The sequence below is a fragment of the Triturus cristatus genome, chromosome 12 (genome assembly GCF_964204655.1).
Source record: "Triturus cristatus chromosome 12, aTriCri1.1, whole genome shotgun sequence".
NCBI lineage: Eukaryota > Metazoa > Chordata > Amphibia > Caudata > Salamandridae > Triturus > Triturus cristatus.
The window spans coordinates 422672940-422696327 of NC_140595.1; the positions used below are offsets into that span (position 1 = coordinate 422672940).

Here is a 23388-nt window from a genome sequence, read left to right on the forward strand (position 1 = left end):
TTGACCCTGCACTCCTCTCACATCAGGAATTACCATGGACACACATATCCCCAATGCATTCCTATGGGAGGGCAGGCCAGTCTCACTAAAGGTAACACAGAGCGCACGCACTTTACACTGGGACACAGTGCTAAAGTGCCTAGAGGCCTAAAACCACTAACACTACATAGGGAAAAAGGCTAGGATAAATGCACAAAGTTTAGGGGTGAACCTGCCAAAAGGGCCAGGTCCAACAATAGGTGTCTTTTGGTGTCGGTTTGCGTCGTTGATTTCAATGGGAGCTGGCGAAGAAGTGCTGCTGCCGTGAAGATGCGAAGTGTCCTAAGAGATCCAAGCCTGGATTGAGGATGAGAAGAACCTGAAAGCAGAGGGGACAGAGTCTGGGTCCCTAGCCAGTGACCAGGAAGGCGATGAGCAGATGCCCACCGATGTCGGGTGATTTCAGGTAAAGAAGGTGAAGCTTGACTCTTCAGCCACGAGGACCAGGAGACATCGAGGACAACCAGGAGCTGGATTTGAGCTGTCCCATGAAGTGCTGCAGCATCGGTGCCCAGATTGGACACAACAAGCCTTGGCAACAGCAACCCACGCAGAAACAGAAGAAATGCTTCGGTGCAGACCAGCAAGGTCTGGGAGACTCACCACTTGGTAAAATGTAAGTCAGGGCACGTCTGGAGCAAACAGGGAAGCCCAAGGAAATACAAAGTTATCCCCTCAGGGACCCGCCAGTCAACGGACCAGGGATCGTGAAGGGACATCAAGGAGAAACACAAAATGACGGCCCACGGGTCACTCGGAATGACCAGGCCAACAATCTTCGATGGATTCAGTGCTTGAGGTGGGGGCTACAAGTTAGCCCAAGCACGACTTAAAGAGACGTCGAGAAGTCAATGCACTTGCAGAAATGCATGGTGACCAGGAGTTTCGATTCCATGCTACTCACGAGGGCTGCGGGTCTCAGCTTTGCTGGGGACTCGGGTCGGCCTCTGAGATGTCTGGAAATCCTCTTCCTGGTCTGCAATTACTTCGGAGTCTGGCGGGAGGTTCGAGGATGCAGATTGGCAAAATGCTTCATTGGTGCCTGCCAAGCAGGGGATCACTCCTTGACCCCAAGGGAGATTTCTTCCATCTTCTAGTCAAAATAGAAAGTTGAAGGTCCAGGATATATGTTGCAGAATTTCATCCAGGGTAATCTAAAGTCCTAAGGACTGGGGTCCCATACTTATACTAAGGTAGGGGGTTGGACATACTCTGGGGACCCACCTATGGCAGGGTTTGGAAAGAGGGGTGGCTACACCCATTTCCTTTGTCCAGTTTCACACCAGAGCAGGGGCTGGAAGCCCCTGAACCGGTTTGAGCTGGACTATGCACAGGGACACCAAGTGTGCTCCCAGTGCAGGACTTCCAAGCACTCAGAGAGTGCTCCCACCCAGCCCCAATACACATAATCCTGTCTGGAAGGTGGTTACACCTCCCTGTGACAGGAATCCTATTGTCCAGGCCTCCCCTGCCAGAGTTTCGGTCAGCAGTAGGAGGTCAGACTTGTGTCTGTGGCATCCATTTTGTGATGCCAGGGCTCTGTTAAGTTTCTACCGGGTGTACCAGTGCTGTCATTTCTCTCCCTCTAGAAGGGTGGGATCATACTCCCACACCAGTTACTGGTGTGGGAGTATGATTCCAAGGTGTTTGACACCAAACACAACATGTTTCTGTGCAGCCAGTCCAAAGTTTGCATTAACCGTTTAAAATATAATGCACTTAAGAGTATATGGTCAGGCTGCACTACTGACAACCCGGAGAAGAGATTCCGAAGGCTGCAGAGGAGCTCAGCTCATGCCCAGGCACCCCCTCACATATAACCAAGCACCCTGCCTTCAGGATTGATAAGGCCTGCCATAGGGGTGACTGATAGGTTTGTATGTGCAGTATATGGTGAGATATAGTGAACCGATAACTCAGTAAGGGGTGCTTGCACCACCTTACCCAGGCTGCAGTAGCAGACCTGTGGTGTCATTTTGGGTGGCTTTCCATGGGTGGCATAATACATGCTTCAGCCCCTGGTAGGCCTCTGGGGTACCTATGCCCTGGGTACATAGTATACCATATACTAGGGACTTTTAAGGGCACCTCAGATCCAATCTGAACTGTACCTAAAGTACATGGAATAATTTTAAAGAGAAAGCAGATAGACCGGGGCCCTGAATAGCAGGGTCCCAGTCCAACTAAGTCATAAACCAGTAAAACACCAGGAAAAAAGTGGGGGCAACCATATAGTCAGATTCCACCTTCCTACAGGCAGAATCTTCCACTTACACATTATGGTAGGTCAAACCTGGTCAAACTGTGTGTTTTGCCCAAGTTCGCGTATCTTATCAATAATATCCCCCTGACTTCTGATAAAAACGTTTTAAAGAAAATTCAGGGAAAGATTTCTACTTTCATCTGGGCTGGTAATGGGATCAGACTATCGTGGAAAAAGCTTAGACGAAAGCTGGCACGTGGAGGTCTGGGCTTACCAGACCTACAATTATATTGTTGGGCATACCAACTGAAAAATAGTAGGATGGTCCTATCCAGGCCAGATGACAACTTGAATGGTCGTATGTTGAAGGCCATGCTGCACGAGGGTTCAGTTGAGGGTTTTATGTACAAGTTCGGCGCCCCTAATTTTTTTTTTAAAAGTCCGCCTGAAGGTTTTATACGCTGCTGCCAAATTATGGTTTGACTGCCGTATTACATTAGGTATTCCCTACTTTAGCGAGTGGGCTTCTGTGTGGGATTCTCCAGGCACCCCAGAATGCCTGAATGACGCTTCATCTCAACCCCTGAAGGAGGTGGGGGTTCAGCGATGGGGCGACATAGTTGAAGGAAACAGCTGTCTTCCCTGGGATACTTGGAAGAACTTAATGAACGACAGGCTTTCCAGATTTAAATATTACCAAATTTCAACCTGGTGCACGAGTCAACACTGGCAATTTCCAGGAGACAATGCAATGGAGGATGATCTCCAAGATCCAAATTCAAGAAAGAAGGAGATAGCTTTCTGGTATAATCATCTTCTGGATGCAGTTGAAAGTTAGATCCCCCTTTCATGGTCTGGGAGAAGTGCTTGCCAGATGAAGAGCTGAAAACCTTATGGCAAGTATCTTTAGATAAATTATATCCTTTAATTAAATCTGCTGCACTAAGAAAGAACCTCTTTTTTTACCCTTCATAGTATATATTGGTCTCCGCTTAAGATATCCAAAATGAGGGGAGGAGGAGATGCCAGATGTACAAGATGTCGTATCCACGAGGCGGATAATATCCACATGTTTTTCACCTGCCCAGTGTTGAAGGAATACTGGGACAATGTGGGTAAGACTTTGTCTGAAGCACTGGGTAAAGATATAGAGGTAAGCCTCGTTTTAATCTTCTTTGGCATAGCACAGCCCTTAGAGGGGGAGGTGTACTTTACGGATGAACAGCGTAAACTAGTGTTTTATTTAACTCTCTTAGCAAGACAAGAAATATGTAAAAAAATGGCGTCAGGCTGACCCTCCATCTTGGAGGGAATGGTGGAATTCAGTCAGATATTTGAAAGACTTAGATTAAAAGGTAATTCCCACAATGATAGAAATGAGCTTGGCCAATTTTGGAAATTACTAGACTCAGAGTAATTGGTATGGCTGGTAAGATCTGTCCAATGATTACACCTCTTGGTCAGCCTATGATGTGTAATGTGGGCCTGGTGCCATAGTACATCAGCTAAGATCAGACCCCAAGATATAAGCAATTGGGCTGCTAGTACCGAGATGATGCTTATACAATATTATGGAGGTTATATGAGGATTAAAAGAAAATATATATAGAAATAAACATGACTCTGCTTGACTGCATTCTGTACAAATAATGATCAATGAAACGTGAAGGGGGAGACATTTATTTTGTGAAGGCCTTGTCAATACAAGCTAGAAAAGTGCACATTCTGCATATTGTTAATAATGCTCAAACATATGAAACATACACACATTCCTCTATCTCCACACGATTAACAATGGCTCCTGTGCTTATTGTTATGAATATTGGGGAACAGGGACATCTAATAAAGTGTAATGACTCAAAAGGGGCGAGTACTTGGAAGTGATAAAATGTACTGATGAGCATTATCAAGATCCGGTTATGTAAGAGGGATGCGGGCTGTAGGAAAGTAGGATCTGTTTTCCTGGTTACCCCCACTTTTTGCTGGTGTCAGTATGTTTTTTTGACTAGTCTGGCTGGGATCCTGCTAATCTGAGCCCTAGTCACTGTGCTTCCTCCCTGTATTTGACATGGTAAGTATTTTTTTACCTCCACAATTGGCTACTGTGTACCCCTATAAGTCCCTAGTAAATGGTACTAAGGTACTCAGGGCATAGGTAAAACCAGGGGTCTCCCATGGGCTGCAGCATGTATTATGCCACCCATGAGAGACCGCTCAAACTGTGACTACCGGCCTGCCATCGCAGTCTGTCTAAGCTGGTGCTATCACCACTTACGACTGATATAGGTTTTAAGTGTAGTGACCTCAGATATAAGAAAACATAAGTCACTCCTAAGGCAGGCCTTTCAATCCTGAAGGCAGGGTGCTGGGTTATACTTGTGAGGGTGCCTCTGAAAAAGCAGGACACCCCTACAAACCAAGTCGATTCTCCAGGCTTTGTGTGTGCAGTCAGCCATTTTAATACATTTAGTGGCCATATGTCATTATACGATGGGTAACTATATGGTGGCTGTGCCGCACCTGGGCATGTTTGGTATCAAACATGTTGGAATCATCCCTCAACACCATTACCAGTGTTAAAGGTATGGTTCCAAGCAATGAGGGGCTCCTCTCGGAAGCCCTCAGAACTCCCGGTAACAGCTTTCCAGCGTCTGCCAGCAAGCTAGTTCTGCTGCCGACCCCAGACACGATTCTGCACTCCTGCTGCTGAGCTGAGCGCGAGCAGGGGTAGGTAGACCAATTGGTTTCCTGTCACAGGGAGGTGTGACCACCTCCCAGAGAGAACTTAATGTATTGCGCTGGGGTGGGAGTGCTTGCCAGTACCAGCAGGCTGCTTTGAAGGGCAAATTTGGTGCACTCCTTCAATACTCCAGTTGGAACCTTTTCCGATAGCCCTTTGCTCCCGCTTGGCACAAAAATGGACAAAGGACATGGATGTATCCTCCCCTTTGTCCAGCCCCTCCTCTGGGAAGGACCCCTGAGTTGTCCAAAGCCCTTTCTTAGGGTATAAAAGGTCTTACCTGTGGATTGGGTCCTCAGATTCACCATGGGGCAAGACTCAAGCCTGAAACCACGTCACTCTTCAACTGTCTTGACACTTGGACTTCACTGGACTTTGCCTGGAATCGAGACTGCATCATGGAAAACCCCTGCTGGTCCTGATCATGCTGTTCTGCAAGTCTTTTTCATTGTCTGTGTCTTTGCTTCTTTCAGGATCTTCAACAGACCTGTGGGTATCAAGGACACCCAAAGTAATCTGCCTTGGAGTTTAGGAGTCACTCGCCTGTATCTGCAGACACAGCAACAAAGCTGACCAGTCTGCTGCTCCTGATGTCCGACGGACTTTGAAAGGCTCAGCAACACAGGTGGTGGTTCTACAACTCCCTCAAGGCCTGACCTGTCCTCTCTGCAAGGTTGAGGCCAATATCCCTCTTTGGCACCGCTGGGACCGAAACCCTATTCACCGCGTCGACTTGCCGTTGTCAAGGATTGTTGGCTCTGCACTCCAGAGATCTTAGAGCTACAAGAAGCTCCATCCTCCAGCCTCTCTTCCTGCCAAGATCGTTGTCCTTACCGCATCCTCTACACTGTGGGCCTTCATCTTTGGTGAGTTGCTCAAGGTCCTCTTGTGACTCCTGTGCCTTCAGCCTGTGGGTCCGCCTGAGGGACCTTTCTGGCTTCAGTGGGTTCCCCTGCTTGCTTGGGGCCTACTCTGACTCTCCTGCATGTGGTGAGTCACTTGGACCTTGCTGTTCCCAATATTGCTCCTTCTTCCCTCCCCAAGCCTGTTGCAGCAGCCAAGGCTTGTTGGTGCTCCCGCCAGACACCGGCCCCCTGGTTTTCGACTTCCGACATGGGACAGCTCGTGCACGGCTCCTGGTCTTGCTCAGCTTTGCCTGGTGATTGCAGCTTCAGTGACAAGGTCACCGTCATCCCTCCTGCATCAACTGACATCGGTGAGCATTGCTCTTCCGTGCCTCCTGGTCACCTCTGAGAGGCATAAACTCAGAAGAACCTGCAAGCAGAGCGCACAATTTAAGAAGTCCTCCATTTTGGTATACAGCGGTTTCCGACATCAATTCACACCTATGCTCCCGACTTCCCTGGTGTAGGTATCCTGATTCCTTGGGTATCCACGGATGGGGTGACTCTCCAACCTTCTGTCTTCCACAAGGCTTCTTCAAGGTCCCACTGGGAAGGGTCCTTCTTCTTCAAAACTGCAACTGTGTCTTTCACGTTGACTTCTATTGAGTATACAACTGTGTTTCCACTCTGCACACAGCCTCCGTGGGGTTCCTGGGTACTGACCTTGGGTGGTTCCTTGTGTCCCTAGCTCTTCTGAGTTTCCTGGTCCAAGTCCCGACTTTGGTTGAAGTTTGCATTCCACTTTTGTGGTATAACGTTTGGTCACCCCCTGGATACCACTGTGTATTGTTCTTACTTACCTCTTGTAATCGAAGTATTCTTGTGTATTTGTGTTGATATCTCCGGGTAGGAAATATACCAATGTGTTAGTGAGTGTTGTGTAATAAATAGACATATTTTTTATAAATACTCGGTGTGGTTCTTTTTCATTTAACCTACACTACATGATCAGATCTGGTAAAACAAGCTGATTAACACTCCTTGTGGACTAAGCCTGAAGGCTGCTCTCCACCGCTACCACTTAGACAACCGTAGAAAGCTCTCTAAGACAACTACAACCGCCATAAGGGTTGTCTGGATTAGTGCAAGGTTCTTCACTTAAATAAGTGTGCACCATATACTAAATCAGCCTCCAACACCATCTATAAGGATGGGCAGGACTTAGAATGTTGAATATTTTTGAGAAACTTTGAGAGCTTTCCAAAGGATATGGAAAGGTGAAAGTGTCAGCAGCAATTTGGAGAATCAGGTAACATTTCTCAATGCTGCAAATTGTCACTCAGGGCATTAGAAGGACTGGCACCAGTCAGCACTCAATGCTTGATGTGAGGGATGGCTGCTGTCTATCCTACTGGAAATTGTAATGTCCCATATCACCTACCACACACTCACTTCTGTAACCCATACCAGCTCCCAAATTTGCCCCTTGTCCCCCCTTGTTGTCTCCCTTCAGTAACCCACAAAATCATATGAAGCTATGCCCAGCACCCAACAACCTTGTGTTCCTCAATTCCTACCCATGGAGCATTCTGAGTCAGAATATCATCGGAGTGAGGTGAGCCAGTAGTTTTTTAGTACACCTCGCACAAATGAGGTGAAAGAGGAAAACTTTAGCCAACTTTCTAGCCGGAAGTTCCCAATTTTTCCTGCCTTATCAGACATATTAAAACAAATCCTACATATGGAGACCACCTTGAAAAGAGTTACAGGAAAAGTCACACTAAGGGGCCGATTCCGATTTCGGCTCCAACCGATGGTCGGAGCCCTTCTGACCGAATCGGAAGGTGTCGGATGGATTTATTTCCGACCGAGCCATTCTGATGGGCTCGGTCGGAAAGGAATCCGACTCGGAGTTCCGGATTGCGGATGACAGGCTCGGAGAGCCCGTCCGCCGTCCTGGAAATTCCTCAGTACTCCCCCGGCTGCCTCTTTGCGACCGGCACAAAAAGGCAGTGAAAAACTGCCATCATACTCCCTCGGTCTTTCTGGCACGAAAAGGCAGTCAGAAGCTGTCTTTTGGGACACCCAGTAGGGCCCCCATGGGTGCGAGGCTGCCGAATGGCGGCCTGGGGGCACCTATGGTGCCCCTCATTGGATCCCTGCACCCGGTGGCCGGCACCTTGGGGTGCCGGCCACAGGGTGCAGTGATGAACTGCACCCCTGCTTTTCACAATGCAGGCATGCATTCCGCTCGGAATGCATGCTTGCATTGTGAAGTATACGAATGCAACCAAACCTTGTTTGGTCACATCGTACTTGCAGGGCCGTAACCGACAACAGCAGGTCGGTCGGTTACGGCTCCTGACCGATGTCGGACGGACCTGAGTCCGTCCGACATCGGAATCAGCCCCAAAGAGTAATCTCTGTAATGAAAAAGAACGAATGTCCAACTTCTTGACTATTTCTCAATTGACTTCCGAATTGATACAACTAATTTCCAAAACACAATTTTCTTTTTGGTATGTATATTCTTCTGGCCCACAGTTACCATAACCAGCATTGCCGTTCGGTCCATCCTCTACTATTATAGGAACATATATGAGCTCAAACCTTTTCATGCACACCTATCTACTAACCATTCTACTCTCAAGGCACTAAGGCACCTAAGCCACGACACTGTATCCCTTGCCTTTGCCAGTTAAATCCACAACACTAAGTATTAGAATTGAATTGTCCTTTTGGTACACATAATTGTTTCTGGAGGCAACGTTTGCTCGCAATATATTTTTTGACAGAGATGTTGTCCACAAACTAGTCTGGACCTAGAAAAGATCTGCTTCTCTGTGGCCCAAAATGAGCAGCACCCACAGGGAAGCAAAAAAATACTTCAAATAATAAGGCATACTATCATTTAAATTTGCTTCCATTGATTCTTTACATTATAATATTTGTATTATGATATTTTTCTTTGCATTATAATATTTGTATAATTATATTTTCTACAAAATAACATTTATATGTGCATGTAAAATATTTTTGTCTAATGGTTCATTGAGCTATTGAATATGAGCAGCATCATGTAAATTAGATGCTTTGAGTCTCAAGTAAAAACAATCTTTGGTTAACAACAACAAGATTTGAAGCAAAATTTGGTTAAAAAAGATGGTACCTTCAGGAAAATATAGACTAACTATGACCACTTTGAAGGTTGTGCTTGCAAAACTAACACATTTAACTGAAATGAAAAGGATTCACTTGTCCTAGGTCTCAAAACAGAATTACATCTGAGTTCAGATTAAATACTGTAAACATTAAATTACTGCTAAAGTTCTGTTGTCAAGTAATCATTATGTTTGCATTCAGGTCATGGTGTGGATCCATGGAGGAGCATTTATCAATGGTGGTGCATCCTATTATGATGGATCTGCATTATCTGCTTATGAAAATGTTGTTGTGGTGTTAATTCAGTATCGACTTGGAACACTTGGTTTTTTTAGGTAAAGTAAAATATGTTCACTTTTATAAGCATTTTAGTCATAGTTTGGATGGAGCAAACTAACTTAAAACACACGATTACTTGAATTTTCCAAATATTCTAGGTTTATTGAGACTGGGACAAACCAGTGAAGAGTTTGACCAATGCAGTGATTAATTTGTGAAAACAATTACATGCCATGGTCCGAAGTATTTAGCAGGAGTCCATTGCAGCTGGCACTGCCCACAGCTGCTCCTACTTCTGCTAAATGTCAGTAACAATATATCGACATGCTAGTTTTCTAATTTTTTTTAAATATATTACATTGTTAAACATTCCTCTGATAAATTCTGCTAAACAAATAGACACACAGCGCCACCATGCGGTGGTATGTATGTGATGAAGTGTAGAAAAAGGCAAACACAGGCACAAATTATGCACTAGCCCAAAGGAATTTTTGGAAACTGATTTGTTGGTTTTAGTGGAGCCCAAAGCAAAATATTGCTTATGAAATTATTTGGGTCTCAAACATACCAGTCTGCTTATAGTTATTATTGCTGATTGACTGTCTCCACAACATTGGGACCAAGGGGGCTGCAATGGCCCTTTGAAAATCCTTCCTCTGCGGGAGAGAAAAATTCATGACACGAATGGAGTTCGTATCAGATCCCTTCTCTTTGCCCTGCAGGGTCCCTCGGGGTCTTCGCTTAGCCCAACGGTATTCAATGTGTATGTAGCTTCTCTGACCAGATTTTATGGCCATCCTACGCAGACGGCACTCCATTTCCTGCAATGACAATAACACTGGAAGCATATTTCATAACTGCATGTGGACAGCGAGTGATTGTATGAATAATAATTGCTTGAAGTTAACCTTTAGGAAGATAGAGGTTCTCCAGTTCACTAATTAGGGGCATTTTGGTCCCCGTCATATTAAAGGGGGGGGGGGGGCATGTGGCCTCCGTCCAAGAGCCTCTAGAGCTAGGAACTCTCCCAATGCCTGTCAGGAAGGTAATACATTTAGAAGTTTGCTTATGAAGATAGTTAATGCCATTGTCTCCTCTTTCTTTCATACTTTAAGGATAGTAAAGAAAAGCCTTCCTTACATTCCCCTTGACTTACACAAAATGTTAGTGACGGCCTTAGTTTTATCTAAAATAGACTGTTGTAATAGTCCATTTGAAGCTGCCTTTAAGTAGAGACCGTCACAACAGGTCCTTGCGTCCCACTGGATCCACAAATGTCACAGTCCATAAGTTCAAACGCTCTTCCTGGGGCAGGAGAAGTTTTGTTGGTTGCACAACTAAATTATGAAACACCCCCCCTCTAAATATTTAACGATGACCAATCTTCTATCTTTCAGAAAGGCTTTGAAAACCTGGCTCTTTGGCAATCAGTAATAGAATGTATTGAAATGTTGACAGTGGCAGTGCCAAGACACCTCCTGGTATTTCTGCGCTTTAGAAGTACTTTTATATTAAATCATTATGTTTCCTGTAAAAAACAGATGATTCCTTCCTCGGCTTACAATTTATTCAAGACATCCTGGTACTTTGCTAAGGAATTAAGTTACCCAACATTAAAGCTAATCAGCTTGACCATTAGTTCTGGCCATTACATTGCTTCTCCCGAGCTACCAGCACTATCGCCTATATATGAAGTCTCCAGTGTAGAGCCAGTGTATGAAAGTTGTTGCTTGTTTGGTGACGGTGGAGCTAAACTCAACCATTTCCTAGGACCCTCTTCCCTCCCACCAACCCACTAAACACCTCAACTATACTAACCAAAAAAACTTCAGTGCCCTGCAGAGCAGGATAAAGTGCGTATGTTACCATCAGCCCCTTGCACGTCACTACATGTGGGAATCTTACCATATTACTGCCCTATCCAGAAAACATCTATTCCTTAACACCCCCCTCCCCTTCTGTCCACTCCATAATCATGATCTTAGAATTCATGGTTACCAGCCGGCCCCCAAGGCACTCTGTTTCAGTCATTACTTGCATTTGAGGCCCTACATGTGTCCCTCATGCTTGTCTTTGGCCGAACATGTGGTATCCTTAGATGTACGATGACTCCTTCACATTCCTTTGTTATGTCTTCCTATAATGGCTTTCCCCTTCAAGTCTTGCTGGATACCGTTGTCCATTTCTGTCTCAGTGCTTTGGGGCAGCCCTTCACTGATACTTAAAATCCAATATCTTCAACCTCGCTCTCCTGTACAGTAGAGATCAGGATAATCTTTATCTCTGCTATGGAACCTGTCTGGTATTGCTGGCCGTTTCAAGGGACCATGGCCCACCTGCATATCTAAGCTTTGAGTATGTAACACATTGGAAAGGCCATTTTCTCTGTAATGTCACAGATGAAATTCTTACATTAAGCAAAGCTGTGACCTTCAAAGTTGATGTTTCATTTCTCCCTTTCTGTTGCCATGACCCTCTTTAACTTCAAAACGATGGACTTATATAGTATCCAGTGGACCATTCTTTGTCAATGTGGGGCCCAATGTCCTGTGGATTCTGTCTAGTTCTACCTTGAAGGTTTCATATCCCAGTAGCCTCTGAAGATCTTCTAGCCATATCCTTTCCACTCTTCATGATACTCCTCGCATTCTGTTTGGTGCTTTTTCCAAATTGTCCAGTTACCCTTCTAAGGTTATGTTCTGTTCTTATACTACAATGAGCTCCGGTCTGATAAATTCTTGTTCTTTGAATCCTCTTTCCTCTGCCTCTTCCAGAGAGCACACTCTTTCCTCAAGGTACTTATGTCAGTGAAAAACTTGCTCGAACTGTTCCTGTTCCCCAGCCACTACCATACGGAGATGAGTAACCTTTCTAAAAATCTGCTTTGTGACATTTATACTTAAGATCTAAGTTTACTACTGAGATTCTACGCAGTAATCAAAATGCAGTATAGATGTTTTTTCTAGATTGTTCCTAAACTAAAGAAAGTTAATATGAATTTTACACTCAGAGAGGACCTATTTAAATGAAGGCACTGCTTCATCCTGTGCAGTAAGTAGCACTCATGAATGGTAGAAAACACCTGCTACACATTTGGTATATCACCCTTCTGTACATTAGGTAAAAAGGCTTTGTGGGTTCATAGACAGATTTGATGGTCGACCCAGTTAATGTTTATAAGCAGTCTTTATAGCATCAAAAATATTTGTTTTGACATGTGTTAGCTGCAGCTTGGCCCTAGTCACTGAAAATTGGCTGACTGCAGACCAACGGCTAAATAAAGTCAGTGCTTAGATGTCTCATTTGTATGTATTTGTTTGCGGGCTTGTATTTTAATGCCTACGTTATCATGTGTGTACCGCTATGCCCCTTTCCGAATGTGTGTGTGTCCCAGTACCCCGTCCAAGGGGCAATGCCCTGGTATTTATTTATTTTTTAACTGTCCATGTTCCAGTGTAAGGTTTTGCCTCACTGTCCGTGTCTATACCCTAGTGTAGTTGTCCTTCTAACCTTGTTAAATATGAATATACATCTCTCAGTATGCTTGTCTCAAGGACAATGTTGCTATGTCATTATCCCAGTTTTCATGCCACACTGTTAGACACCAGGAAATGGACAGGACCCTAGTACATGAAAAAAGACATACGGGGAAAGGGTCTTCAACTGAGGAGCACTGATACATGAATACTGTCACCTAGTGACCACAGATGTATTGCTTCCCCATTATCCCTTTGTTTGGCCACAGTGTTGTCACACTCTGTGACAGCCATACTTATGGCAACCCTTGTTACATTTGTACCGGGCTAGCTTTCACACCAGGGAAATGCCACAGGACCATCGTATGGGCCCAGACAGGAATTCAAATAATCAGGTCTGAACCATTGAGCTTCTGGAACCTCATGATCCCTGTAGTTTTCCATTTCTCTTTTCCCACATGTTGCTCCTTCATTCATCTGCCCCAAAACCATCAATTTCCACTGTGAAGTTCAGCACTGGCTACAGATTCTTTCTCTGCGTATTATAGCTTCTGAAGATGTAGACTCGCTCTAAGTACTTATGTAACAGTACTCAGTATGGATGGGAAGCTAAGTAATCAGTCACTGGTGCTGTATTTGAAGAAAAGGTAATGATCTTACAGAGAAAAGAGGACGGGATGGGACTGGGAAGGAGGACGAGAAACAATATAGAAATGGGTGGGAGAGATAAAGAGCAACGAAAAGCATGTGATTAAAGTGCTGCAGGGTGTTCAGCCAGTAGAGTGAGTGGCTGTAAAGCACCCACAAGGATATTCTTGTGTGAAGCAGAAGACTGCAGTGTCTGTGGATTCATATCTGACACCAGATTATATGTTTTGATGAAATCCTTAAAGAAAAGAGCAGGAGTTAAATCAGTGTCTGTGAATATTCATTATATTTGATGGCTTGATCCAGACAGCACTCACCAATATTATCATTGAAGTAGATTCTTCCATGGCCTTGGTATTTTTCGTGAATGAGTGTTGTTCTTAAGTTACAGTACACTGCAATATAGTCCCTGCAATGCAGTTTATTGTGGTGGATTCATTTTCCAAGGGAGCAGTGTATATTACTGTCCCTGAGAATACTAGAGTGTAGATGATTATAATGTGTAGTAATAGTGCCATGTAGTTATTTTGGCTGCTATGGTGAATTGAGGGACAGTGCCTCATGGCTGCAGTTCTGTTTGGAAGAGTAGAGTCTCTAGGATCCCTGACAGTGTGGTAGGTTATAGTTCCTTATACTGTGCAGTATGATGGGTTGAAGACCCTAGCAGGGCAGTGTTTTTGATCAGTGTCTTTAAGATACAAAGCATATGTTGGGTAAATAGGGTGCTGTATAGAGTGGTGGGTTATTGTCCATATGATTCAGTGTGGTGGGAAAGTGTTAATGGAATGCTGCACTGTGTTAAGGGTTACATCTTTAGGATTCGATTATATGAATTATTATTCATAAGATGTAATGTTGGGTTAGTATCCAGAGCATGCAATTCACTGCTGTGGGTAACTGTCTTCAGCATACCAGTCAGTGTAGAGTAAGTCTCCCTAAGACACAGTTCGCTTTGGTCTGCTAGCGTACACTGAAGTGGCTGTGGTGGATTGGTGATCCCAGGATGCAGAACATTGTAGTGTGGCATTGTCCATAGGACGCATCGCAGTGGATTAATGACCCTATGATACATTGCCAAGTGATGAGTTAGTGTTCCTGGAATACAGTCCAATATAGTTGGTTAGTGTATTTGTATCCCCAGTGTGCAATTCAGTGTGGCAGATTGTTCCCTTAGAATTATGGTCTGTGTAGTAGGTGGGTGTTTCTTTGATGCGGGGTGTTGCGATTAGTGACCCTTTGATGCAGTACTCTGTGGTGTGTTACTGTCCTTCAGATGCGGTGTGGTGAGCTGGTTTTGTGAGTTAGCACCCTAAGGGTGCAGTGTAGTTTAAAGGTTGGTGCCTCTGAGGCAATTGACTGTGCTATAGTGAGTTAGTATTCCTAAAATGCAGTTTAGCGGTTTCTTCCAACAGGATGCAGTAAAATATGTTTGGTTATTATCCTTAAGATATTTGTGCATTTTGAACAGTCTGCCTCTCTACTGAACTCTAGATGAAGCCCAGTGTTCCAATAGAATGATGTTTGGAGGGTTCAAAAGCTCTGCTGAGAGGAAGTCAGTGGAAAAAAAGTCTAACGAATACTTGTAAAAAACCATTGGGTCCATACAAGTCAGCCTCTTTTGAAAGAGATTCTTTATAAACCTAAACTCATATTAATGATTTAAAGATGACTGTACAGCTACTGCTGATTTTTTACCCTCATCCTTTATCCAAGGTGCTCTCTGTGGAGAAACCTTCTCCCCTACTTACCATTGTCAATGCCTCCTTCATTTAAGGCATCTGCACAGAGGCTCTTAAGAGAGGCCATATCCTTCCAATCCCTATGAAATCTACACTAGATCCTGATGACCTTGCCAGCACCTGGTCTGACACTCATCCCCCCTTCATTGGTAAGATCAATGAAAACATAGTCAAAGATCAACAATATCACATCACAACACCCATCTCCTTCACAGTTTCAAATCTGACTTTTGATCACACCGCTCATGGAGACAATTACTTTACAAATCTTAAACTATCCCCTCCTGACCACAGAACAAGATCACATCTGCCTCCTGATAATGATGGACCCCTCAGCTGCTGTTGATACCTTCAACCATTCCACAGTCATCCACACCGAACATCTCAAATGCGAATGAAGGGTGATGTCATTCAATGCTTCTCCTCCTACCTTACCAACCATCACCAGTTAATTCTCTAGGGGATCTCAAGGTCCCAGAAGAACTCCATCACCTGCAGAGCCCCCGGTGTTCCATACTGCTGTCTGTCATCTTCAGATTCTAATTGGAGCTCTTTTGATCTCGACTTACCATTCAAAACTTCATAATTTACCAATATACTAATGATGCACAGTATATAAAACTCTCTTCTGCTGAAGACATCCAATGCCCGAACACTGACTGCATCTCTTTCAGACTAAGATGTCCAAAGCATACCTGAAGCTCAATCCCACCATGACAGGATTCCTGTTAGTTGCCAAGAACAACAAGCAAGAAATAGTACACACTTTGCTCAATAACATAATCCTTGATGACTCCAAATTCCAGCTTTCATTTAATGTCATGTCAGCTGTATTTACACCGGACAGTAACCTTACTCACAAGGATCATGTTGCCAAGAAAACAAAGACAGCCTGGAACATCTCTGTACTGAAAAATTAAAACTGACCCACCGGAAAGCAACTTCAGAGCTGCTGTTAAAGCTGTCCTACTCTTGAATCTGGAGGGTGGAAATGTAATGTTCCACTCCGCACTACCTCCCTCCTACCTTTAAGGGCATCCTACATGACACAACACGTCTCATCAGGGCCTGAAGCAATATGATCATATCACCTCTATCCCGATGAGACTTTATTTTCTCCCTTTGCCAGCCCATACTATAATCAAAACCATGACATCATTTACAAAGCCATCATGACCTGCACCCCCACCTATGTAGCTGAAAGATTACCATCTCTGGTGGCTGTCGGCTCACTCATAGCCAGGAAACAATCAGACTGGAGACAAAGAAGCTTAAATATGGAAGAACAATACAAAAGGCCATTTCAACTATTTACTCAGGATCTGAACGCACGCCCCTATATCCATCTGGACTCCCTTAACCCTGCTCCAATCCAAGAAACAGAAGAGGCACATATTAAGGAACACTGCATCATAATTCAGTAACAGTGCACCAACCGGTTACTTCTCAAATCACTTGGTGACTGTATCTTTGCCTTCCTTGACCCTGTACAGTGTTCCCCTGCCTTTGGCTAGGTTTGTGCTGTACAGATACCAGACATGAACATATATATTGCTTTGGTCATAAAATTGTCCCAAATAAGAATATGTCTACTGCCCAAACTATCTATTTTTGCTTAATTGATTTACATAATATCTTTTAGGATGTGCCCCATCAGACAGTGGTCTCAGTGACATTGAAAGCCTTTCTAAACTGCTGGCCAGTGGCAAACTAACAATGCTCTAAGTTTTACATTTGCTTATTGTCAGCTAAAACAAAAAGGTTAGGGCCTGATTTAAAGTTTGGTGGACAGATTAGTTTCCGTCTGGATGGACATGACCTCCGCCATCTCAAGGATACTTCAGCCAGGTTTACAGATCACCACTGGAACTGCGGTCCTCTCTTTACATTGAAATGAACCATTGTCCTGGTGGATGTCGCTGATTTTGTCAGCCATTCTCCAGATTCTTCTTTTTTTTTTTTTTTTTCAAAAACAAAAACTAGTGATCCCCACACCCTTAGATTTTTCTCCCTGGGCCTGGGGATCATTGATGTTGGTTTACTGTTGCACACCTTTTGTTTTTCCTGGCAGCAATGGACAGGAAAAGAAAGGCATACACTACCCATCCTAAATAGAGAAGGATAGTGTAATTTTCCTCCACCGCCAGGCAGACGGCGGAAGTATTCTGTCACCAAAGTCTAAGTGGGCTCCTTCAATGGAATACTCAAGGTCTGCCCATCTCTAAATGAGGCAGACAGACTGAGGGTTTGGCGGGCAGGGTACTCTGTTCCATTAGCAACAGAGTACCTTGTCTGCCAAACTCTAAACTGGGTCCTAAGTTTGGTGCCGTCAGAGCTCCAACATTACCTATTCTTAGATAAGATTCAAAATGTTTTAGATTAATCATAATGACTGTTAAGGTTTGCTACACAGAAAAAATCTAGCCAATAAAACAGTTTAGTACCATTTGATTGTCTTGTGTATTTAGGAAAATATAGCACACATTATGGGGGCTGGGTCAGAATTCATAGTGATTTTAAAGTTGGATTTGAACCAGACAAACATCATCTGCATGAGGAAGAGCTGGGTTTGGGCTATATATTATTGATCAGCTTTGACACTGTCCCCTGAAGCTCTGGCTCTCAGTTTGGGCAAAGGAGGAGTTAGGTCTTAACAGACTGATCACGCAAGGTTGCATGAATATGGATACTCTTCCTTGATCCCATGGATGGCCTATATCTCCTCTAAGATGAAATCTTTAGGGAGACCTGAACTTCATACCAATCCAAGTAGTATAGCTAAACCCCATCATAGATTGTATTGTAATATAATTGCATTTATATAGTGCTTACTACACCTGACGAGGCATCAAAGTGCTTTTTAGGCAAGTAGCTCCCTCCTCCGGAACCCATAAAGGATTAGTGTTGAATTAGTATGGTGAAATATGAAAGTAATTTGAGTGGTGGATAGGTTCGTCAGTTATTTGGAATCAAGAAGGATAGCAGAGGGATAGAAGAGGGAAAAGGTTTGCATTTATATAGTGCTAGTTACCCCTGATGGGGTGTTAAAGCTCTTTTTTGGCATGTAGCACACTACTCTGGAACCCATAAAGGATTAGTGGTGAATTAGTATAGTGAAATATGAAAGTAATTTCAGTTGTGGATATTAGTCAGTTATATGGATTGAGATGGATAGCGGAGGGATCGAAGAGGGAAAAAGGTTTTAATTTATATAGTGCTTGTTACCCCTGATTGTGTTGTGAAGCTCTTGTTTGTCGAGTAGCACACTACTCCGAAACCCATAAAGGATTAGTGTTGAATTAGAATAGTTAAATATGAAAGTAATTTCAGTGGTGGATATGTTAGTCAGTTATTTGTAATAAGAAATGTAGGGGAGGGATAGAAGAGGGAAAAAGGTTTGTATTTATATAGCGTTTGCTACCCCTGATGGGGTGTTGAAGCGCTTTTTTTGGCGAGTAGCACGCTACTCCGGAACTCGTAAAGGATTTGTTTTGCAATAGTACAGTGAAATATGAAAGTAATTTGAGTGGTGGATATGTTATTCAGTTATTTGGATACAGAAGGGTAGTGGAGGGATATAAGAGGGAAAAAGCTTTGCATTTATATAGTGCTTGCTACCCCTGATGAGGTGTTGAAGAGCTTTTTCGGCGAGTAGCATGCTACTCTGGAATGGGGGTGGGCGAAATTTGCGTAGTTGCGCTACGCAAATTATCGCGAAATTGCTCTAAATCTCCGTGAGCATGCGGAACTTTCACAAAGACGCGGCGATTGCTTTTCCCGCCCATTCGCGATGTGTTTTTGAGTGCTCACGGGGAAATATATCCCTAACTTGCCCATGCGGTCGCTAATGGGCGCGGCCATCTTGATTGCAATGCTTATTTCCTGTTCCAGGTCGAATGACGTGTTCGCGATCGAAAACTCTCGCGGGACAGCGTGACCGGCTACCAAAAATCCAACATCTCGTGGCGCACGCGAACGGATAGGAAAACGTTTCGGCGAACGCAGGGATCCAGTAAGTCGCTACCATGCACGCAAGAACGCACTTTTAAAGCGCGAAAAAGAAAATACTTCCGCTTTCACAGTGGATCGCGGAAGATTTGACATCTCCGCATTCTCCACGGAACGCGGAACTGCCCAAACTTTGCAACTTCCGCGAGCGGAACGGAAATTTTCGCCCAGGCCTACTCTGGAACCCATAAAGGATTAGTTTTGAATTACTATAGTGAAATATGAAATTTATAAAGGGAACAGGTTAGTCTGTTATTTTGAAATGGATAGTGGATGGATAGAAGAGTGAAGAATTTAGACTTTTGTTTGGCAGGTCATAGCAGTAGGAGGAGGCTTGGGATGAGTAAAAAGGGATGTGGAGTGGAAGAGTCAGAAGGAAGAGTTTAGAAAGGCTTGTTTTGGGGGATCGGTATGATAAAAAAGGTGTCAGATGATGTAAGGAGGGGTAGAATAGGGGAGAGTCTAGAAAGGGTTATTTTGGGGATCATAGTAGTGGTATAAGGTTTGGGGTGAATGAGAGTGTATATGTAGAGGATAAATTGATAGAGGTATAGGGTGAGAAATAGGGTAGTGCATTGGAAAGAGTAGTAGAAAAAGGTTTCAGATGAATCATAAAGTTGAGGTAGAAGATATATTGAGAGAGGCACAGGGTGAGAAATAGGGTAGTGCATTGGATATGCTGAATTAGAATAAAGTAATAAATATATAGATCCATAAGTACATGGAAAGTATATAGATGCATAAAGGAAGGAGGTATATGTAGATTAAAGATATTGATAGAGGTATAGGGTGAGAAATAGGCTAGTGCATTGAATATGCTTTTTTAGGAGAAAAGTCATAAATATATAGATCCAAGTAAATGGAAGGTATATAGATGCATAAAGGAAGTAAGTATATGTAGTTTAAAGATGCATTAGATGAACTCTGGTTTTCAGGTGTTGTAATTAAAATTATTATTATTATTATTTTAAAACATAATTATTCTATATGTTTATACAAAGCAATACAAATATATAGGTACATATCTATATACAAATAAATTCTTATATACAGAGGGATATGCTGTATATTTCTGTTTGCATATGGTTTTTATGTGGAGAAGAGTAAATTCTTGAGTAGTTTTCTGAAGATAAGGTGGTTGTCCATGGATCGTATGTTGGGGGGTAAAGAGTTCCATTGTTTGGCTGCTTGAACAGAGAAGGATGTGCCACCCATGTTTTTTTTCTTGTATCTTGGGATTTTGAGGCGAGGTGCCACTCTAGAGCAGAGGTTTCTTTGTTGAATGTGCTTGGTGATTTTATTCCTGATGAAGAGTGATCCCATTCCATGTATCGCTTTATGGGTGATACAAAGTAACTTGAACGTGGATCTTCTGGCAATCGGTAACCAATGTAGGGCATTCAAGGCAAGGTAGATGTGGTCTTGCAGTTTGATATGCAAGAGTAGTCTGGCAGTCGAGTTCTGAATCTGTTGTAGTCTTTTCATGGATATTAAAGCTGATCAGTAGTAAAGGCTATTGGCCTAATCGAGTTTGGACAGAACAAGGGAGATGGTAGCTTGGACCTTGTGTGGAAATCCCAAATGGGGGAAGATTAGTCGCAGAGTTTTTATAGTAGCAAAGCTTTCTCTTGCTAGTTTGTCCACTTGGGCATTCATCGATAGCTTGGAGTCCATGGTCATTCCAAGGTATCTTACACCCTTCGATACTTTAGGTGGTGATCCCAGTTCATCAGTCCAGACGGCAAATGGGTCATAATGTTTCCAATCACTACACATGAATATTTCCATTTTGGAAGCATTCAACTTGAGATGGCTCCAAGTCATCCATTGATCCACGGCTCTGAGACAACTGAAAATTGGCGAGTTTCCATGTCTTTGATGCATTCCAGTTGAAGGAGTATTTGCGTGTCATCTGCATAGTTATAGCACGTGAGGTAATCGTGTAATGACTATCATCTTGCCCATGCTTTTCAACATCTATATGAAGAGTCTTGAGGGACCCCTGCTTTTGTGGAGTATGGTTTGTACGAGAAAGGTGGGGTATGGATGACATTGGTTCTGTTTCAAAGGTAGGATGCGATCAAGTCTAGAACAGTTCCCTCCATGCCGGCTTCGTAGAAGTCTTTGTATTCGAGTGTCATGGTCAAATGTGTCAACGCCAGCAGAGCGGTCCTAGAGGAGGAGCGCAGCAATCCCGTTGCGGTCAACTGTGTTCTTCAGGTCATCCCAGATGGCAAGGATGGCAGATTCTGTGCCTCTTCCCGGATAGAATCCTGTTTGGAAGTCTGAAAGTATGGCATTCTCTTCAATGAATTGTGACATCTGGGTGAATGCTGTTTTTCTATCAGTATGCCCATGAAAGGTCCATTTGTAATGGGTTTGTATTTGTCAGGGTTCAGCGGGTCCAAGTTTCTTTTCTTCAGTAAAGGGCATATGTATGACTTTTTGAGTTCTTCTGGAAATATTCCAGTAGTTAAAGAAACATTGATGATTCTTCTTACTGGAGTGGCAGCAGAGGTTGTTAGAAGAATTGTCTTGAAAGTTTGCGGTGGACACAGGTCAGAAGGGCTGCCGACAGGCCTGCTTGCTTTGACCAGGTCCATAAATTCATTGAGTGAAATGTGTTGGAAGGAACGGAGAGGCTGGGTTAGAGTATTCTTAGATTGTTGTTTTGTAATAAGGTTAGTGCTGGTGCTTTGTCTCTGTTTTAAGTATGAATCCAACATGTCTGCTTTGTCCGTGTCATGATTTGCCAGTTTGTCTGTGAAATCTTGAACGGGATAAGTTCCTTCTAGGCAATTTAATTTACGAAATTCATTGAGTATTTTATAGAATTCTTTATTTGCACATTTAGCATTTTGAATTCTATCCTAATAGTACCTTTTCTTTGCTTTTTTGATAGCTGACTTGCATAATCTGTTAATTTTCTGTAGGCACAGTTTGTCTTGTTTGGCGTTTGTTTTTTGCCAGGCACGTTGCGACTTTCTAATTTGTTTTTTTATGTCTTTTATCTCTGTATTTCTCCAAGGTACTTGTTTTCTTTTGTTCCGTTGTGTGGTTTTGAGTAGTGATGATACAATCAAAGTAGGGAAAAAGAAGAGGCTGTGATCCAAACGGCTTCCAGCTAGTCATATATAATCAAAGGAGAATGGATCACTTGTTGCTGGCACCAGGGTTCAGGTGGCTGTATCCGATATAGGTAAAAACCCTCAATCGCGTAAAGTTATGTGTGGGCGGTATATCTTGGTTCTCCGCCTTTAGATACGTGATAGCGTCATCATTGGGTTTATTCCATGCATCCTCCAACCCGGAGGGAACCACTGAATCTTCCAGTAGTGATCAGGGAAAAAAATGATAAAATAAAAAAGTGAGGAGTGCTCAAGTGAGGTGAGTAGTTAAAATGAAGTATTCCTCTTGCTACCTATAAAAAAGTCTTTATTCTGATAGGTGCCGGGGAAGCGTTAAAAAGGTCACTGACTCTGGTTTCCATACAGGAAACCAGAGTCAGCACAAGTCGTAGCGGACCAATGCGTATTAACGCTGCCTGTATCTACGTACGGAGCTCGTACTGTGGAAAACATCAGGTACTACCCTTGACGAAGTCCCTCTGAATTGGTTTTGGAACTTCTACATGAAATTGGAAAAAAATTTCAATTCACTTTATTCACCTGAGGTCCTGAAGAAAGCTCCCTGATCCTCCTCTGGGCATTACAAGAGCTGAAACATGTCGACCGTTCACTACGTTTAATATCGCAGAGGATTCATAACACATCCTACCTGCAACTTGACCTTTTTAACGCTTCCCCAGCACGTATCAGAATAAAGACTTTTTTATAGGTAGCATGAGGAATACTTCATTTTAACTACTCACCTCACTTGAGCACTCCTCACTTTTTTATTTTATCATTTTTTTCCCTGATCACTACTGGAAGATTCAGTGGTTCCCTCCGGGTTGGAGGATGCATGGAATAAACCCAATGATGACGCTATCACGTATCTAAAGGCGGAGAACCAAGATATACCGCCCACACATAACTTTACGCGATTGAGGGTTTTTACCTATATCGGATACAGCCACCTGAACCCTGGTGCCAGCAACAAGTGATCCATTCTCCTTTGATTATATATGGTTTTGAGTAGTATCAGGATATCAAAAGCTTCCTGTTGCCACTCATATAGTTTTTTAACAGAATTTATTGTTTCCAGATCTGTACTGGATGTTAGTTGTGTTTCTAAGTGTTCCAAATTG

At 43.4% G+C, this 23388-nt stretch overlaps 1 protein-coding gene across 1 annotated transcript in view; it reads left to right on the plus strand.

The window, feature by feature from the left end:
* LOC146776049 (liver carboxylesterase-like) overlaps nt 1-23388 on the plus strand; it is a 306711-nt gene that overhangs the window by 99498 nt on the left and 183825 nt on the right. Inside the window, exon 4 of the mRNA XM_085637099.1 lies at nt 9191-9324. Coding sequence (XP_085493225.1) covers nt 9191-9324 — 134 coding nt within the window. The remainder of the gene's footprint in view (nt 1-9190; nt 9325-23388) is intronic.